The sequence below is a fragment of the Primulina eburnea genome, chromosome 9, assembly GCF_022965805.1.
Source record: "Primulina eburnea isolate SZY01 chromosome 9, ASM2296580v1, whole genome shotgun sequence".
In the NCBI taxonomy this organism is placed as follows: Eukaryota; Viridiplantae; Streptophyta; class Magnoliopsida; order Lamiales; family Gesneriaceae; genus Primulina; species Primulina eburnea.
Window position 1 is genome coordinate 2,843,362 of NC_133109.1, and position 18,166 is coordinate 2,861,527.

The window sequence follows — 18,166 nt, forward strand, 5'->3', positions numbered from 1 at the left end:
ATTTTTTTTAATTTATATATCAAAATTATAGTGTATTTTTTATTATTTCTTATAATTATATTTTGATTTTTATTTAAATATAAATTAAATAAATTATAAAAATTATTATAAAAAACAGGTAACGCGTATAAGAAAATACGTGAATAAATATTGGGACGCCAAACAAAATGTCGGTTAAAATAAAACCCTGATCTCCCTTAAATTAACCTAATTCCTGGAACCAAAGATATTTCTTCAAGAAAAAATTCAGACGCCAGAGCAAGGGATGCCGGGATTGACTTGCAACGCTTGCAACAAGGAATTCCTTGACGATTCTGAGCAGAAGCTTCACTACAAATCTGAGTGGCACAGTTACAATCTTAAACGGAAGGTGAGCCGCGGTCGATTCCTTTTCATAATCTTATTATATGTGTTTGATTTTGTTTATATTTATGGGATTCTTTTAGTCGATACTTCACATCATATTTCATGTGTTATAAGTAGTGAAAGGAGGACTCTTTTCTTTTTGGCTTTTGTTTAAGAAGTTGTTGATGGGTTGCTTATTGTACGGAGCTCATATTTGTATGAATTCATGATGACTATTGGTGAATGATTGGTTCTCTACCGCAGATAATGATCATAGAAAGAAAGCTGTTTGTAAAAAAATTGACATTTGATGTTATTTGTGGAAGAATATTCAATATTGTAATGTGAGGTAATTAGAGAATTAAAAGTTGGATGTTCTATATGATCGAGGAAAGCACATGATCAAAGTAAAAGTCAGCATATTGTCTTGAATTTGAACAGCTTACTCGTGAACACAGGGTGTCTGAACTTGAAGGATACGGATTGCCTGTGTTTGGGACTCTAGGAAGAGTTCCGTACTTGCTTATTTTATGAACAAGATATTCTAGCCACTCATTACTCGACCAAATACATGATTGACATGATGATATAAAACTTTATTGTAGAAACCCAGCGCTCAATTTTAGAAGTGCTGTTATTTATTGCCTTTGTTTGAAGCTGGTGTTTTGAGTAAGATCATGATTGCCCATGTTTTTTTCGCTTATAGTTTCATGTTAAATTGAGTGTGAAAGCAAGTAGCTGTTAGTATGGACATTTTAGTTGTCTTCCATGATTGAATAATTTGAAATTCTTGTCTTAGGTATTGCTCCAGAGCCATCGTATCTGTATTCTGCTGCTGTGTGTTTCTTAAATTTCTCCTGATGCTTTAATTAAGTTCCTGGTTTCGTTCAGGTTGCAGGTGTTCCGGGAGTGACTGAAACACTTTTTCTAGCTAGACAATCTGCACTTGCAGAAGAGAAAAAGAAATCAGATGAAACTCCCCTCCTGTATAGTTGTGGACATTGTGGAAAGGGATACAGAAGTTCTAAAGCCCACGAACAACATCTAAAATCTAAGAGTCACTTATCACGCTCTTCTGAATCAACAACTGGCGAAGATGAGGGAAGTACAATTATTAAGCCACTTCCACGTGTTCCAAAGGTGCCTTTGCATCGTTCGGTACCAGAGGATGACGATAGTGAAGAGAGTGAATGGGAAGAGGTTGATGATATGGAGGAAGACTTGGCTGGTGAAGCAAGTGATTCTAGGGCCAAACTCAGGGTGAACGAGAGTCCTGATAATGATGATATGGATGAGGATGATTATAAGTTGGATCCAACTTGCTGCTTTATGTGTGATTTAGAGCATGATTCAGTGGAGAACTGTATGGTTCACATGCACAAGAAACATGGGTTCTTCATACCTGACATTGAGTATCTGAAGGATCCTAAAGGTCTTCTTACTTATCTCAGCCTCAAGGTATTAAATGTGTTTTTATATCAAGGACAATTTTGTTTTCAACTATATTATTTCCTCCAACTGTTCACGGTGTTTCATTAATTTTATCTTTCGTGCTTCTTTAAAGTTTAAATCTTGATGCCCTGAACCCCACAGGTTAAAAGGGATTTGATGTGTTTGTATTGCAATGAGAGATGTCATCCATTCTCCAGTATCGAAGCCGTTCGGAAGCATATGGAGGCAAAAAGCCACTGCAAAGTGCATTATGGTGATGGAAGTGAAGAAGAGGAAGCAGAGTTAGAAGTGTTTTATGATTATAGCAGCAGGTTTTTATAACACCAAGAAACTACATAGTTGTGTGTGAATATATTATACGCGCGAACGTGTAACCTAACCTGTGGTTCTTTTTTGTTTATGTGGATAAAGTTTTGTTGACGAGGAAGGAAAGCAGCTGGTTGTGGTTGATGACATGCAGAAAGATGTTGAACTTGGTAGTGGTGGCTCAGAGTTAATTATTACCCGAAGAATTGGCGGCACAACCCTGACCAAAATGATCGGTTCAAGAGAATTTTTAATATATTACCGCCAGAAACCACGGCCAACTCCTGCAAATAGCGCCATTACTGCCGCCAAATTGGCCTCTAGGTATGTGAAATGATTGGATAGTTCCTTACTTCCTACCCCTAAAAGTAAAATAAAACTGGATATTTAAGTGAATTTATACAATTTGCCCACAGGTATAGGAGCATGGGTCTGGCAACAGTGCAATCAAGAGAACACGTACTCCGGATGAAAGTAATGAAAGCAATGAATCGGTCTGGTATTGAGGCCATGCGCTCTAAGATTGGTATGAAGAGTAATGTTATACGCAACCTCCCCAACAACGTTCCATATTAGTTCTTGCTGTATCTGTTATAAATGCGCGGTGAAGAAAGACCGATATTCCTATTCTTCTGTTCATTCATATGACTGCTGTGCATGCACACATCAATACTGTAGAAGTTTCATTTGTGACGGGTTAATGTGTAATCTACTTTATTTTAATTAATTTTTTCTAAAAAAAACTATGAAATAGCATAAGAAGAAGCATATTTTTGGATTACTCTGGCGGTGACTGGTTGTGTGTGGAAAGATATCGATTACTTTGTCCAATTTTTTATTTTGGATTTTGCAGCACGGATTTCATATTTGGTCTGTATGTTAGTTGGGTTGGAGGTTGTCTTCTTTTCTGGATTAGACCAGTTCTTGGTTTTGAGCGTCTTAGAATTTTGTAATTTGGGCATTATGCGAAATATTTGAGCCCTTGTATAGCATGAAGTGGTATTTTCAAATATAATAATGTGTTCTAATCGTCTTATGGGTCAATTTTATGAGACGGGTTTTTGACCCTACCCAACTACATAAAAATTTTATTTTTTTTATGTCATATGTATTATTTTTCATGATATGTATAAATCAAGTTGACTCATAGATATATGATCGGTGGATAGTGGGGGAACAAGGAAAATTGGATCACCCGTGCTAAGACTTTAAACTTTGAAATTTTTAATTTTTAAAATTAAGCTACTCTGCTTAATATCAAATTAATACAAATCTTTTTAAATTTATATATATATAATGTTAAAAAAAATAAAATTGGGTCGCATGTGCTAAATAACAATCTTAGTCATTTTGCCATAGTTATCTTGATTTTCTAACAAAATTTACCTACTCTCTATATGATCGGTTCTAATAACTAAAATCGATAATCGTATTGTGAGATTAAAATTTTCTTATAATTTACAAATAATCTTATTTGTTTACTCTTGAAATTTATCAACATTGTTTTGCTATAAACTTTAATGAGTGGATCTCATGTGAGACGGTCTCACGAATATTTTTCTGTGAGACGGGTCAATCATACCGATATTCACAATAAAAAGTAATACTCTTAGCATAAAAAGTAATATTTTTTCATGTATGACCCAAATAAGATATCTGTCTCACAAAATACGACCAATGAGATCGTCTAACGCTAGTTTTTGCCAACTTTAATATGGAACATATATTGTTTTAAATTTAAAACTATATATTAACGATGTTGTGATTTGTAGATTTGATTAAAATAGGATATTTATGTCAAAAAATTACTTAAATTGATTGGTTACGTGACTAAAATTTATAATCTCGTAGATAAATGAGAAAAAATATGTCACGTGTTTATAGTAATGGGAATAAAATCATGATGATATTTTCAAGAATTTGTATTCCATAGAGTATTAATATTAATATATTTAAAAGGGTTATTATAAACGACATATGTACGTAATGAAATTTCATTATTCGCAGACTAAATTAATTACTTCATGATACCAATCAGGGATTTCTTTTGTCAAATTTTCGGTTCTAGTCTATTTACTTATCGATTTTTGTTTTAAATGTTGATATACTATCGTACATGTCAACAATTTCGAGTGTCATGTCAATATTTTTCGTTGTCAAATCAGCACTCCGACAAATTAGAATCAAAAACAAAATAAATATCAAAGTTACTGTACAAAACTCAAACTTTGAATATTTAGTAGACTAAAACTCAAAATTGAACAAGTTACTAGACTAAAAACGTTATTTTCCCATCAAAATTAAAATTATTCAATAAATTGACTGATTTAGGGATCAAGATCTTCGGCTGTGGGTTCTCCCACAACAGAGTGTGATGTGCTGTAGATTTTAGTCCATAACTTTATAAGAAAAAACTAATTTTAAAAAAAATTGATATTCTTATATTTTAATTATTTCAAAATTAAAATTATATTTTTTATATTAAAATATACGATTAATAATCTAATTTAAAGTTACAATTTTATTTTTGGTTACAAATATATATTGTGGGGGGTCAAATGACGCATCTCTTATTACGTTTTCTTTTATAATTTGTTCAACTCTTTTTTAAAAAAAATGTTAATAACAATTTAATTTTTTTGTGACAAATATTTGATTCCGAACGAACAAGAAAAACCGACGTTACATTCAATTTTTATAATATTATAGTTTTTTTAAAAAAAAATTATTTTCTCTTTTTTTATATTGTTAATTTTTATATTTAGAAGTTAACATTTTATTAATCACATATTTGTTTGAAATATTATTTTCTCCTTTTTTGTATTGTTAAATTTGCTCATTTCTTTTTAAAGTTTTAAATACAAAAAATATTTTTTTCTTTCTTAGAGATTTAAGAAATAATCTAATTTTCAAAAAAAATCTAAAAAATTTTTTTAAAAAAAGACTAAGCGTTCGAACAAGAAAAAATTATACACGATAATTTTTTTTTATATCATATCAATTTTTTTGTATTATTTTTAATTGTTCAATATGTTCAACCTTTTAAAAAATTTTGTACGTTTTTTTAATTGGATTATTTCTTATATACCTAAAATTATATATATATATTTCCTGTATTTAGACTTTAATTTTATTTTTGTTACAAATATGTGATTAATAAAATTTTAACTTCTAAATAAAAAATTAACAAGATAAAAAAGGAGAAAATAAATTTTTTTTTTTAAAAGGACTATAATATTAAAAAAAATTGAATGTACCTTCGTTTTTTTTTTTGTTCGTTCGAAATCACATATTTTTTAAAAAAATTAAATTTTTATTAACATTTTAAAAAAAGAGTTGAAAAAATTATAAAAGAAAAAATAATAAGAGATATGTCATTTTACCCTCCCCCCAAATATATATTTGTAACCAAAAATAAAATTGTAACTTTAAATTGGATTATTAATCACAAATTTTAATATTAAAAATATAATTTTGATTTTAAATAATTAAAATATAAAAATACCAATTTTTTTAAAAAAATAAGTTTTTTTTTTATACCGTTGTGGACTAAAATCTATAGCACACCCTCTTCCCACAGCAGAGGATCTTGATCCCTGATTTAGCGCAATTTTAAACTTGTTTAAAGTTGGGAATAATACTAACTAATTATTTGCTTATGAAAAATTCATCCTTCGATCCTGAAATCAAGTTGTTCCCACTTCTGACTAGGGTCCTTTGTAATGTAGAATAACCATTAATCCTTAGAGCTTATGAATCTGAATGAAAGAAGAGTTTGAAGCCAATATAACAATCTTTATTTCATCCCAAGGAAAAAACAGAACAACAAAAATTTTATTTTTGAAATTATTATGAATTTTTTTTATTATCGTAGTACTATTCTAAATAAATATTAGATTTCAAAATTTATATATATGTGTGTCACTACAAAAAGTATGAAGTAACTTTTAGTTTTCCTTTCCGATTTCTATTTTCTTGATCATAAGTATTTGATTGTAATTAATTATGGCCGGAATCGCTTTCGGAGGATTCGATGACTCGTTCAGCATTTCCTCGTTGAAGGCATACATCGCCGAGTTCATATCCACGCTTCTCTTTGTATTTGCCGGTGTTGGCTCCGCCATGGCTTACAGTTGAGGCTTAAGAATTTAGTCGATAATCAAGATTGATATATACAAAAATCTTTATATTTTTAAAAATATTTCACGTGAAATTTGAAGCTATTTTATCTGAATATCCATGTGCGGCATGCTAGACCATTGCTACGCCTAAACGTCCTAGATTTCATTGTTCTTAACAGACAAGTTGACAACAGACGCCGCCCTCGATCTAGACGGGCTGGTGGCAGTGGCTGTTTGCCACGGATTCGCTCTTTTCGCGGCAGTGGAGGTAGGAGCCAACATCTCCTGTGGCCATGTCAACCCGGTCGTCACGTTCGGTTTGGCTGTTGGCGGCCAGATCACTATCCTCACGGGTATCTTCTACTGGGTTGCTCAGATTTTGGGATCCATTGTAGCGTGTTTATTGCTTAAAGTCGTCACAGGAGGCTTGGTAAGTCTAATTATGACATTTTAAGTTAGTGCCTAATGAATTATTTCTAACCTGAAAGAAAGAAATTAAACAGTAAATTTACGATAGTAAATAATAGGAAAATTACTATCATTGTGAAATCTTGATACTATTGAAATTTTTTTACTCTTTTCAAATCTTGATCACAAAGACTTCTGAAAATGCAAATGAACAAGTGTTTGTTCGCTCAAGATTTGAAAACATGAAATTATATGTGCTCAGATTTGAAAATACGAGATGTTAGATATATCTTTTTTTATGAGGTTTTTAGTCAATCTTGAGATTTCACGGGATAATGTATGAAATTAACTATAAATAATATAATGCTGGCAAAATAGAAACGATGAAGTATACTTTTTATAGCAGTATTTTCTAAAGCATAGCTAGCTATTGATAACCACGAATTTGAAAAAAATTCTAAAATCTAAATGAGGAGAAGCCAACAAAATTCCTCAGTTTCTGAACCTTGGGATGAATATTGGGCATGCAGGCTATCCCAACCCATGGTGTGGCTGCTGGAGCCGTTGAAGGAGTTATAATGGAAATAATTATCACATTTGCATTAGTCTACACAGTCTATGCTACGGCAGCTGATCCGAAGAAAGGCTCGTTGGGCACCATTGCACCGATTGCTATTGGATTTATTGTGGGTGCAAACATCTTGGCCGCGGGACCGTTTTCCGGTGGGTCGATGAACCCCGCCCGATCTTTTGGACCCGCCGTGGGTAGTGGGGACTACTCGGGCAATTGGATCTATTGGGTCGGACCACTTATTGGTGGAGGATTGGCTGGGACCATCTATAGTAATGTATTCATGCATCGTGAGCACATACTACCTACGAATGAGTTCTAAGGTTGATTTTCGAATGTTTTATGCAATTTTTGTAATGTTCGTGGTGGAAAATGAGATGTCCCTTTTGATAACTGATTCTTTTGTCATAAGAGAGAGTTGAGGGAATTTGTTTTCTTTTTCTTCCTTTTGTTTTTATTGAATTTGGTTTGCAGCCTTTGGATCCATTTTCTTGGTGTCTTGTTTGCTTGGTGAAAAGATATATCCGACATGTCCATAATCCTCCGAGAAGCAAGCGGAAAACCAAGTAAATGTAATTAGTTTACAACCATATCCAAGGCATGGTGTAAAAAGCCAAATAACAACAGATAAATTACATCCTCCGTATCAGACCCTGGTCCAAGCTAATCGCTGCCATACGCCTAAAAGAGAACATTGTTGCCGGATTGAAAGGTCCGTCCAACTTAAAACTTGCCTCGTGAGAATGGGGTGCTCAAAATAAAAGTAAGGGCGTAAACAACTTAATTGTCCAATACTTAAGCACAAGTATACAAACATATATGAAATGCAGTGTCCCGGTAATCATGTATCAATATTAGAACCTAAACTTTAAGCGCCAATGTGTGTAGCACATTGCTGAGGGTGTCAATTCAGGTGGAACGGGTGGTTCGGATCGGGTCGATTCATAGTACTATTTAAAAATTGATCAACCCGAACCAGATTTAACTCAAAAACTCTCAATCCGAACATGAACCCGATTAACCTGATCAACCCGACTAACCTGATTTTCTTTAAATTTTAAAAAATTAAATAAAATTTAAAAAAATAATTATATTATTATAATTTAAACACAAAATATCAAAATCTCTTATATATGATTTAAATTTAAAAGTTTAATTATAGAAAATTAAAGTATATTTATTAAATTAAATAAATAATTATTTAAAAAATAAAAAATGGACAAATAAATATTAAATTATGAAATTTATGATATAAATATACAATAATTTTTTTTACAGAAATAAAATATATAAAAATACAAGCAGTATTTATTAATTATATTTTTTTAAGAAAAAAAAACTTAAATTTTCGGAACTCAACCCGATCATTTTTTCGGGTCAGCTATCGTGTCCAACTCGATCTGACCCTAACCTGAAATCTCAAATATAAATATGATTTTTTTCGGGTTGAACCGTGTCGAGTTGGTGAGTCGAGTTTGATTTTATACCATTGAAACTTGAATGCACCAGCCGTGGAGAACAAACCCAAATTCAGGGTATTTGGATTTAAAAGCTTTCTGTTTTATAAAATATTTTTCTAAGTTGACTTTTAAAAAAACTAAAAGTTGTGTTATTTGTGTGTTTGGATAAATAGATAAAAATTACTTTTTTAATTCATAATTAATAGAGAAGTTTTAGATAGTGTTTACAATCGCGAAAAATGAGTGATTGTTGGATTTTGGTTTAAAAACAAATTAGTTATGTGTTTCTTAAATTTCAATTGACAAAAATTTGTGTGAGACAGTCTCATAGATCGTATTTTATGAAATAAATTTTTTATTTTACTTATTCATAAAAAAATATTATTTTTATATTTAAAATATTATTTTTATTATAAATATTGATAAAATGGATTGACCGTGTGCTCACGTACTCTACTCAATTTCATCGTCTTTCATTTTTCTTCTTTGATTTTTCATCTGTCGTCAGGAGAAATCTTCTTCGTGAGATTTAATTCTTGAGGTAATTTGCACCTAAAGGTAAAATATCCTTGGATCTGTTATTTTTTCATTTGATTGGGCTAATTTTTTTTATTAATTTTAAAATTTTCAATTCCAAATGACTTTCGAATTGGGGCAAAATTAGTTTTATTATTGTGAAAATATAGCTGCAAGTGTTGAGTCATCGATTCATGTTGATTGTGGAATGGAATTAAATTAAGATGCAAGGTAAACTGAATTCGAGTTTGTACTGTCGTAGATTTTCAGTTTGAGACTGTTCTTGGGATGATGATGATGTGCTCTCCTGACATTTCTTTGGTTATATTATTTAAGGATGTCAAAATGTAATTAGTTTTTTGCTTATGTTAAATGATTGGATTTAGGGTTGTTTCTGTTAAGGGGGTGACTGAATGGATTTTGGGACTTGCTTAAATCTGCAATGCCTGTGTAGTGGGAACTAGTGGGAAAAAGAACATAGACGGTAGAAGAAAATCAATTCTTGCAGACAAATAAACGAGTTCAACAAGGAACAATTGATATGGTTGGCAACAATTTTTATATCACAATCTAGTCGTTTACCATGCACACAAAGTGTTCGATGGAATGTAGTCTTGTCAATTCCCCAAGTTCTCATTGTCCCTCTTTTCACTGATTTCTCTATAATTTTGCCTTGTATCATTACTTAATTGCTTTGGCTTTTCATCAAGTATTAAGAGAACATTTTTTTCTTGATGCAAGAGTCAATGGGGCCGAGATGGAAAGGAAAAGCAGCAGAAGCAACATCCCTTGCAGACCCCATGTCAAAAATAGTTTCTCGACTTCAATCCTCTTTGATCGAGTCCGATTCTCATGGAATCCTTTCCGGCTGCAGTGTTCTTCTTGCAGCACATCCAGAGCAACTTGAAATCTTGAATCAAGCGTGTTTTGGTCGCCCGATAATTACCACTGAGAAGGATAAGCAGTGGTTTCAATTGTGTTTGGAAGAAGCTTTTTACTTGTGCTATGTGATGAAGTGCATTAAGATTGTTGGTGGAAACAACTGCCTGATAGATGATACAGAGTTGTGGCTATACATGGCTTCCAAGAAAGATTGTTTCCCAGTCTTATTTAAAGCATACTCTCATCTTCGAATGAAGAACTGGGTCGTGAGGGCAGGCTCTCAGTATGGTGTCGACTTTGTTGCCTACCGGCATCATCCAGCTCTGGTGCATTCAGAATATGCTGTACTTGTGATATCTGAGGAAGATGGTGACGCAAATGGCAGGTTGAGGGTTTGGTCTGATTTTAATTGCACGCTTCGTCTCTGTGGTAGTGTTGCGAAGACGTTGTTGGTTCTTTTTATTAGCAAAAATGGTGACAATCGTGATGTTACTCCATCATGTGTAGAGAATTATAATGTTGAGGAGAGGATCATTTCCAGGTGGATTCCAGAGCGAAGCAGAGAGAATCAAGAAATGGAACACAAGAAATCATTTAAATCACAAACTTAATTATTGGAGCATGAACGTAGGATTCAAGGTCTCCTCTTATCGAGGGGGTGAAGAAATGCATTTAACGTATTGATGTACAAAGAGGCCTTGTTATTGTTTTGTTTTGGGAATTTTTGAGGAATTAATTTTGGAAAAATAATTTGTATGTTTGGAAAAATAATAAACTAGAAAATCCATTAGTATTAACCAACTCTCTCTCGAGCTACTTTTAAAAAAAAGTTTGCCAAAGAAGAATCCAATAAGCTGAACTAAAGAATCAATCGGAAAAAAAGAAAAAAGATGTTAGATCAAATACAAAAATAATATGAAATAAGAAATTTTAGGACTGATTTTAAAACTCTGTTTTGTTTCAATTATGACAAACTCATACAACGATCTCAATAGTCAAACATACGATCTCAATTATAACAAACTCGAGACTGCACTGACTGAGCTGACCTTTTAGGTCAATAGGGGTAGTTCATGCACTTTATTTTTCAGTCTAAGAGCGAAGAACTCAAATTGAGCTAGCTTCCTTACTTTCTAGCTTGTCTAAGCTTGCTGGATTTTCCTCACTCGCTGTATTGAATCTAACCGGCTTACGAGATGTAAAAAAATCCTCGGAGAAGGACGAAAACCCAAGGAAGGAAACTACATCCAAGCGCTTAGAAAGCTATCACCGCTTTCGGATATGTGCATAGCACAGCGTCACTAGTGCGAGTCGAGTCCATATGCAACGGGACAAAAATCTAGTAAAGAAAGCAGTATCGAATAGAGCGGGCTCAAGTACACAAGCGAGGGAGCGATCTCCATGAAGGATGAACCACAATCCAGAGGGAAAGGGAAGAGCGGACGATCCTTTCGAAATATTTTTCTTTTAAATAAGTGTTCTTTGCAAAATGCATTTATAGCCTAGCATTGATTTGGGTGATTAGGAAGAAATCTCATAAATATAAAAAATCATATAAAGTAATAATAAAACGCTAGAAGGAGGGCTTGAACCTCCGACCTTGTGGTTAACAGCCACACGCTCTAACCAACTGAGCTATTCCAGCAGACGTTCGTGTTTTCGGTAATTATGTTTATTGTTAATTAAATTTAAAAAACTAAGTATGAAATAACCTAAATAAAATGTAGGCTTGATTTTTCTATCACCGGTGACAGGGAAAAAAAGATCACAGTTTGAAGTGAAAACGACGGAAACATAGGATATGCATATTCAAAGACCAATTAAAAAGAATTTGATTCATCCAATTGCAGTAATTAAATTAACATCATCAGATTCATCAACAATCATCTCGTCTCTGAATAGAAGCTTAAGGTATGGCAAAACTCTAGGAAGAACACGCAAATCCGCTAAATTAACACTCATCAGATCAAATGCAATACACGTTTTGTGCATGTGGTCTTCGTTGAACACTGGAATCTTGGGGTATCTTTGGCTGAAATGAGTAAGAATTATACGGTATGCACCAGCAGCATCACCTACTTCCACAGCTTCTTTTGTCGTGCTGTGGTTTCGTGCAATGGCCTCGTCCACCATGCTATCTTCAAAGGTCGCCTAAAAGAGGGAGACAATAAAGTCACAGTCAAGAAGCTGCTAGCAATGTCCCTTAAAACATATACTTAAAAGAGTAGATATCGTCTTGCTAAAAGCTATAGGTTTCAGTAATAATGGAACTCATATCATATAAGTTCTGGATGTTTAAAATACTTATATAGTGACACACACTAAGGTATATTTACAACGCAAACTAAATCTCCCGGGTGATTATTATAAACACAATCCATGCTCATGGGGTTTCAATGTCATTCACCATACAAATATCAACCCAAAAAACCAATTCAAGTAGAGCAATGAGTTTCAAGACTTGCCTCGTGTATAAGAACCGTAGCCCCAGATGATGCCTTCACAAGCTCAGGACATGGCCTGGTGTCGCCTGAGTACACTATTTTCCACCCTGGTACGGTCTTCCCAACTCTATTGATCTTATTTGCGCCTTGCAATACAACACCAAATGCTTGTGGACAATGAATGACAGGAAAACTTATCAATGCTTCTAATCCAGCTTCATTGAGAACCTTCTTCAATGACTCAAGGATAGGAATGGCGGCAGCATTTTGTGTATGACTGCCCGGTCCTTTCCAGTAGCTCTGCATACGACTTCCTCGAGCAAAAAGTGTAGAATCAACATGTTTGTCTACTTTCCCGATTGGGTCTAGACTCTTCACATTTTCTTTGTTTGATTCTAAAGCCTCTAGAGATGCCTCTGTGGTATGCCCGCAATCAAGAAACTGCATATCAAGATCCTCGAGTCTTTGGTATGCATCGAGAAATCTTTTAAGCTGCCTAGGGCCAACAACGATGACGGGTTCGTGTGGCGATACCTTCAATAAATCACGTCTCAACGCAAGTATTCTAGCGAGACCTACGTGATGATCGGCATGGATATGTGAAATCCAAATACATCGTAAACCTTTTACAGCTTCATCTGCACCTTCAACACCAAATCTGTGGCCAAAATATCATGGAAATGTTATAACTTTATAACATCAGGAAAACAAGTATCGAAACAAGAATATTTAACATGGTTTTACCTTCTTTTTAGCTGTCCAAGGGTTCCCTCGCCACAATCCAAAAGTAAACTTCCTTTTGAAAACAAATTAATGAAAATAGAACTAACATTTCGATATTTTGAGGGTTGAGATGAACCAGTTCCAAGAAGAACGATTTCCATTTCTTCTCTTGTTATATTTTCAAGACAGCTTGGAATTGCACCTCCGTGTAACCAGGGTTCTTCAGTCATAACTATGTCAGCTTCTAATGATGTCTTCTCCAGACTAGTTATTCTGTTTTCCCACCAGAATTGGGCCACTTGTTTTGAAGCATCCACAATCTCAGGTATCTCTGACTTTAGCTCATCAATGATCTCAGACGGAGATGATACATTTGGTATACCCGATCTGTCAAGCCCAAGATTTGCATAGGGACGTAGATGGAACTGCATAGCATTTATAAGTTTCATCACCAGCAGACTTGAAATAGACACTAGTATTTAAATCATAACTAAGTAAATAACCCTATAACTAACAAATACGCATTGTGAATAACATACCCAGAGTTCTCAAAACTACCTCCAAACTAACAGTGAGAAGAGTGCAATGACATAAAAACAACGAACATGTGATAATTAAAAACAATTCATGTCAAGACTCAAAATCAAGTCATAACCTTATCATTCTTATTCATTTGTTTTTCATCCATTAAAACTCAAGAACAAGTAATAAATCAGTATTTGTACAAGCAAATTTGAAAAAAAATGATACAGTTTATGGGTTAGAAAACCAGCTGCACAAAAGCTAACCATTACATAAAGAGGTCCAAGAAATATAAGAGAAAGTAATGATAAATTATCTTGAGAACAGATTGAGCACCGAAGCTTTTATACCTTGAGAAGATTCTCTGCTGGTATAATTTCAGTTTTTGAAACAAGATTCTGCCAGGATGGAATAAGATAAATTAGTAAAGAGCACATACACATTTGAGTACAATCATATGAACTAAATGTACTTTTCGATAACAGAAATCAGAGTTTAAACACAACATAAAATCATCGAGATATACCTTATTTGACTCTCTTGCATCTGATGACATGGACTTGAGATGCTGCAGAGACCAAAAACCAGGAGCTGGAAAAAGTTGAGGACACAAGTAGTTAAGACGTGTTGCAATTCTAGCACTTGCTTTCATGATTGGCACTTCGATATTCCTCCTAAAATAAATATGAGATCCATCAAATTTAACTGTTCCAGAACAAACCAGGCAAAGTAAAAATATCCACCAAATTTGAAAATTATAAATTACAGAGAAAAAAATGAAGAAAAAAATAACCAACGTTTCATGTCCTGCCATGATATGCTGAGCAGCGCCAAATTTAGACATCCACATTTGATAATCAGGAGTTTTTGAGACAAATGCAGGACTTAAATGAATTACACAATTCACAGTTTTGGGACACTCTGGAGCTATATCTACATAGTAGGGAGTCAGGTGTTGTAGAGAGGATAACTTCTCAAAATGTGCCAATGTTGGGCAGTCGACCAGCAGTACAATAGGACCAGGAACGGACGGACCCAGTACATCACTTGGGTGTACCTAAAAAGCACAATACCTGAAAGGTTTAAACCGGAAGAACTCAAGGATACAGCATACTGCAAAACCTTTTATATGGTAAAAGCAATCTACCATGATATTTTGACGATCTGACTTAACAGAATTTCCAATTTGCAGTTCACGATACTTTGGACCCGGTTTCAATCCAAGAGAAGAAGCTTTTTTCGGGTCAAATTTTCCCTTAATTTCAGGCAATTCGCAAATGTAGATAACAGAAAGATCGCCAGGCTTGGTTTCATTCAGCCCAGATTGAGGAGAATTAAGCACATGAGAACTTTCTTCCATTGGTCTTAATATTATTGCAGAAATTTTAATCACTTCATCATCAATAAGAACAAGAGGATCACCCATCTTCTTTGATATTCGACGAGGAGACCCATTCGAATCAGGTGTCTGCCCAAAACTACGTGCATAAACCATTGCAGCATTGGGTATGAAAGATTTCATTGCATCGAGTAAATATTTAAGATCGGAAGGACCCCAAACATTAACCTAGAGAAAAATTAAGGGTTACATCATGAACCATTCTTCATAATCATAACCACCAAACATGAAAAAATATTGATCCATATACTTACAGTCATTCCTTCATCCCCAATGCTGGCCAGCGTCAGTAAGAGGCCTGCAATCAAAGGTCAGCAATCAACATATCAAAATTTTGCAGACAATGGCACGGGATCATCTATCGTCATTCTATTTTATGATGTATACAAAACCATGTGTTTCTGAATTCAAAGAAGGATATTGCAGGAACTGCAGTTCAATAGCTTACCTGGAAGACCCCCGGCAGTTTCTGAGCAGACACGGGAGAGAAATATATGATCAATCTGCAGAGATTTTCACAAACAAGTAACTCATTCCCCAGAGTGACAAAAATAGAATGCGCTATTTTGAGATTTATGCAGCAGATACCTTCGACAATTTGATTTTGTGCTCAGTGCAGTAGCGTTGGAGCCCCTGGAATAAAGAAATATCACATTCAGGGAAACAAGTATAAAAGTTCTAATCAAATACACATAATCATAGAGTTAAAAGGACAAACAAAACTCAGACAGTAAATATTTGTGCAGCTTTCTCCTGTTCCTATCCAACCAGTTGAATAAAATGTAGCACAGGTTACAGATGGGGAAGTTGGGGGAACCAATGGTCTATTGGAATTATGAAAGCCTCTGGTTTTTAGGCTTCGCTCGCAAGAAAGTTATAAGGCTAAGAGCAAGAAAAGGCAATGTTAATGTATCCATTCACAAGGCTAAGGGAAAGAAAAGGCAATGCTGATGTATCCACTCAAAGTTAGTTGTTACATGTTAGACAACTCGAAGTTGCATGTTTTTTCTCTGTTTCCCCCAATCGGGAATTATAACTAAACAAGAGATGCAAATAAAGTTATCTAATTTAATAGCTTGATATATTAAATTTATTCCCTCTGAGTTATGCATGACCATGTTTCAAGTAGTCCTTGTAAATTTAAAATAAAACGAGCAAAAGAATTCTCATGCAGCACAAAAATTGATTCATAATTTCAAGAAAGACTAAGAAATGGGATTAAAATAATTAAACTCACTTCTCCAGCATTGAAAATAAATCTTTGCTTGTCAAAAAACAGCAGCACTGAAGGTGATGTGTCTTGAGTATCCATACCAGTCCCAAGAATCTGATGATAAATAAAAGATGTAGTAATTTTGTCAAGTAAACAAAACATATACAAATTCAAAATCAGGTCACTAAAAAAATCTAATTCGCAATGTAAAATCATTATTGAGAACTGACCCATCTTTCTACTATCTCGGAACATTGATTCCTAAGTTTCTCAAGTATTAGGGTGAGTGGTGTAGAGCACCTTTATTCTATACCTTGGAGCAATTCCCCGAAACCTAGGAAATTCTTCTAACATGCATACAAATCTCAAACACTTTCTATAAATGCTTAAGTCAGTAAGGGTGCTTCAAGGATTTTCCAAACATGGCATCTTACAAGATTCTTGCATTATTGTTTTATGGTCTTCCTTTCCTCCAAATCTTCAAATAAAATCATTTAGACGTTCCTCCTCTTCCTAATGCATCTATTCTTCAGAAAAGAAAATCAAGATCTGAGATTCAAGACTCTACCAATTCCATTAAAGAGAACTCAAATCCTCACATTCAGAACATATATGTAAGGTTCTACCAACGTGAAAGCTTGATTAGCCAACCTGCTAATGGACCTCATGCGCAAAATACTTGCCTAACAAATGTCTTTTTTGTTCCGTCCTTTTTTGTCAAAATCTCTATTTCTTTTAGAAACATGAATTGGCCCTATGAATTTGGACACACTAATATCATGCCACCAAAGAAATAACGGAGTATGTCTCCTGGCGGCTGGCACGATTCTCAAATCCACAATATTTAAGAAGAACATGAACGCAAAGAAAACCAGTCAACAGATCTTGCTCCACTGGCCAGATCCAAGAAAGTGATCAAACTTCAAATATACTTCATACTTTTTAAGAAAAAGCTGAGGTCAGTGAAAAATAGAATCTATGAACATTTCTTACCATAGGAACCAAATGAAGAATTCGTCCGACTTACAATCTAGAAACATAGCTATGGAGTAAAGAAAGCAATAGCCACATTTATCGCATACATAGCTTGGCCAGGTGCAGGAGTATTGATGAATTTTGATACAGAGGATATACGAAATTAGAGTTCTTTTCCAGGGGTGAATGCTCAGCTTTTTCAATTTGGAACGTGGCCGACAAAATTTTTTTAAATAAAACCCAGATGCAAGAAACAAACTTCGCTTCAAAAAGCATATACCAACAATCTATCAGAGCTTAATTCAAACAGGCACCGAGAAAAAAGATCCAAAAATAAGAAAAGCTCGAAATCTTCCATACCTGAACATAAGCAATGGTATTGACAGGATTGAGCTTCCGAACTTTAAGCTGTAAATTCTTCTTATTCTTGTCACTCTCATCTCTACCTTCAGCCCTCTTCCTATTAAACCCAAAGCCCTCATCACCACTTTTAGTATTATCCATTTTTTCTTCCATTGCCAATAAACCTCCTTTATTACTATCACTGTCCTTCTTTTTAACAGTTCCTCTAAAAGAACGTGAATTCTTGTTGATTTTATTGTCTGGTCTTTTGTTGTAGGAAGAAAAGGTGGTGAAATAGGGAAGGGAATCGTGCTTTTTGATATAAGTTTTTGAGAAAAAAGGAAGTGAAGATAAGAAGGGGTTTTGAGAGAAGAACAGAGGTGCGGCGGAGAAGGAGTGGCGGCGGCGGTGGTTTGCGGAGGAGAGGAGGAGGCGGAAGCTTGTTACATGGGGCATGTTGATTTTTATCCAGGGTGGATTTGCGGGG

The 18,166-nt window shown here is 34.3% G+C and overlaps 4 protein-coding genes and 1 non-coding gene across 7 annotated transcripts; 3 read left to right on the forward strand and 2 right to left on the reverse strand.

Annotated features, from left to right (window-relative positions):
* Positions 1-188: 188 nt before the first annotated feature.
* LOC140841122 (cytoplasmic 60S subunit biogenesis factor REI1 homolog 1-like) lies at positions 189-2,955 on the forward strand. The gene is made up of 5 exons (XM_073208325.1): positions 189-370; positions 1,237-1,803; positions 1,939-2,108; positions 2,209-2,427; positions 2,520-2,955. The coding sequence occupies exons 1-5, from the start codon at positions 266-268 to the stop codon at positions 2,677-2,679; spliced, it is 1,221 nt and encodes a 406-aa protein (XP_073064426.1). The 5' UTR covers positions 189-265; the 3' UTR covers positions 2,680-2,955.
* A 3,067-nt stretch (positions 2,956-6,022) lies between these two features.
* LOC140842167 (aquaporin TIP2-1-like) lies at positions 6,023-7,703 on the forward strand. The gene is made up of 3 exons (XM_073209987.1): positions 6,023-6,235; positions 6,404-6,654; positions 7,163-7,703. Exons 1-3 carry the CDS (start codon positions 6,109-6,111, stop codon positions 7,523-7,525), a joined length of 741 nt encoding a protein of 246 aa, XP_073066088.1. The 5' UTR covers positions 6,023-6,108; the 3' UTR covers positions 7,526-7,703.
* A 1,391-nt stretch (positions 7,704-9,094) lies between these two features.
* On the forward strand, positions 9,095-10,811 carry LOC140841123 (tRNA-splicing endonuclease subunit Sen2-2). Of its 3 annotated transcripts, none has more exons than XM_073208327.1 (2): positions 9,095-9,204; positions 9,921-10,811. In XM_073208327.1, exon 2 carries the CDS (start codon positions 9,926-9,928, stop codon positions 10,670-10,672), a length of 747 nt encoding a protein of 248 aa, XP_073064428.1. In that variant the 5' UTR covers positions 9,095-9,204; positions 9,921-9,925; the 3' UTR covers positions 10,673-10,811. The 3 variants fall into 3 exon arrangements, with proteins under 3 accessions (XP_073064428.1, XP_073064427.1, XP_073064429.1); XM_073208326.1 differs by having other exon boundaries at positions 9,115-9,221; XM_073208328.1 differs by lacking the exon at positions 9,095-9,204 and adding an exon at positions 9,229-9,723.
* Positions 10,812-11,632: 821 nt separating this feature from the next.
* Positions 11,633-11,706, reverse strand: TRNAN-GUU (transfer RNA asparagine (anticodon GUU)). Its single transcript has one exon. It is a non-coding gene; the product is annotated as a tRNA-Asn (tRNA).
* A 157-nt stretch (positions 11,707-11,863) lies between these two features.
* On the reverse strand, positions 11,864-18,166 carry LOC140841124 (tRNase Z TRZ3, mitochondrial-like). Its single transcript, XM_073208329.1, has 12 exons — positions 17,698-18,166; positions 16,387-16,476; positions 15,738-15,782; positions 15,598-15,652; positions 15,404-15,447; positions 14,898-15,317; positions 14,548-14,807; positions 14,277-14,424; positions 14,101-14,148; positions 13,250-13,653; positions 12,527-13,163; positions 11,864-12,212 (listed from the first exon to the last, which is right to left on the reverse strand). Exons 1-12 carry the CDS (start codon positions 18,133-18,135, stop codon positions 11,898-11,900), a joined length of 2,904 nt encoding a protein of 967 aa, XP_073064430.1. The 5' UTR covers positions 18,136-18,166; the 3' UTR covers positions 11,864-11,897.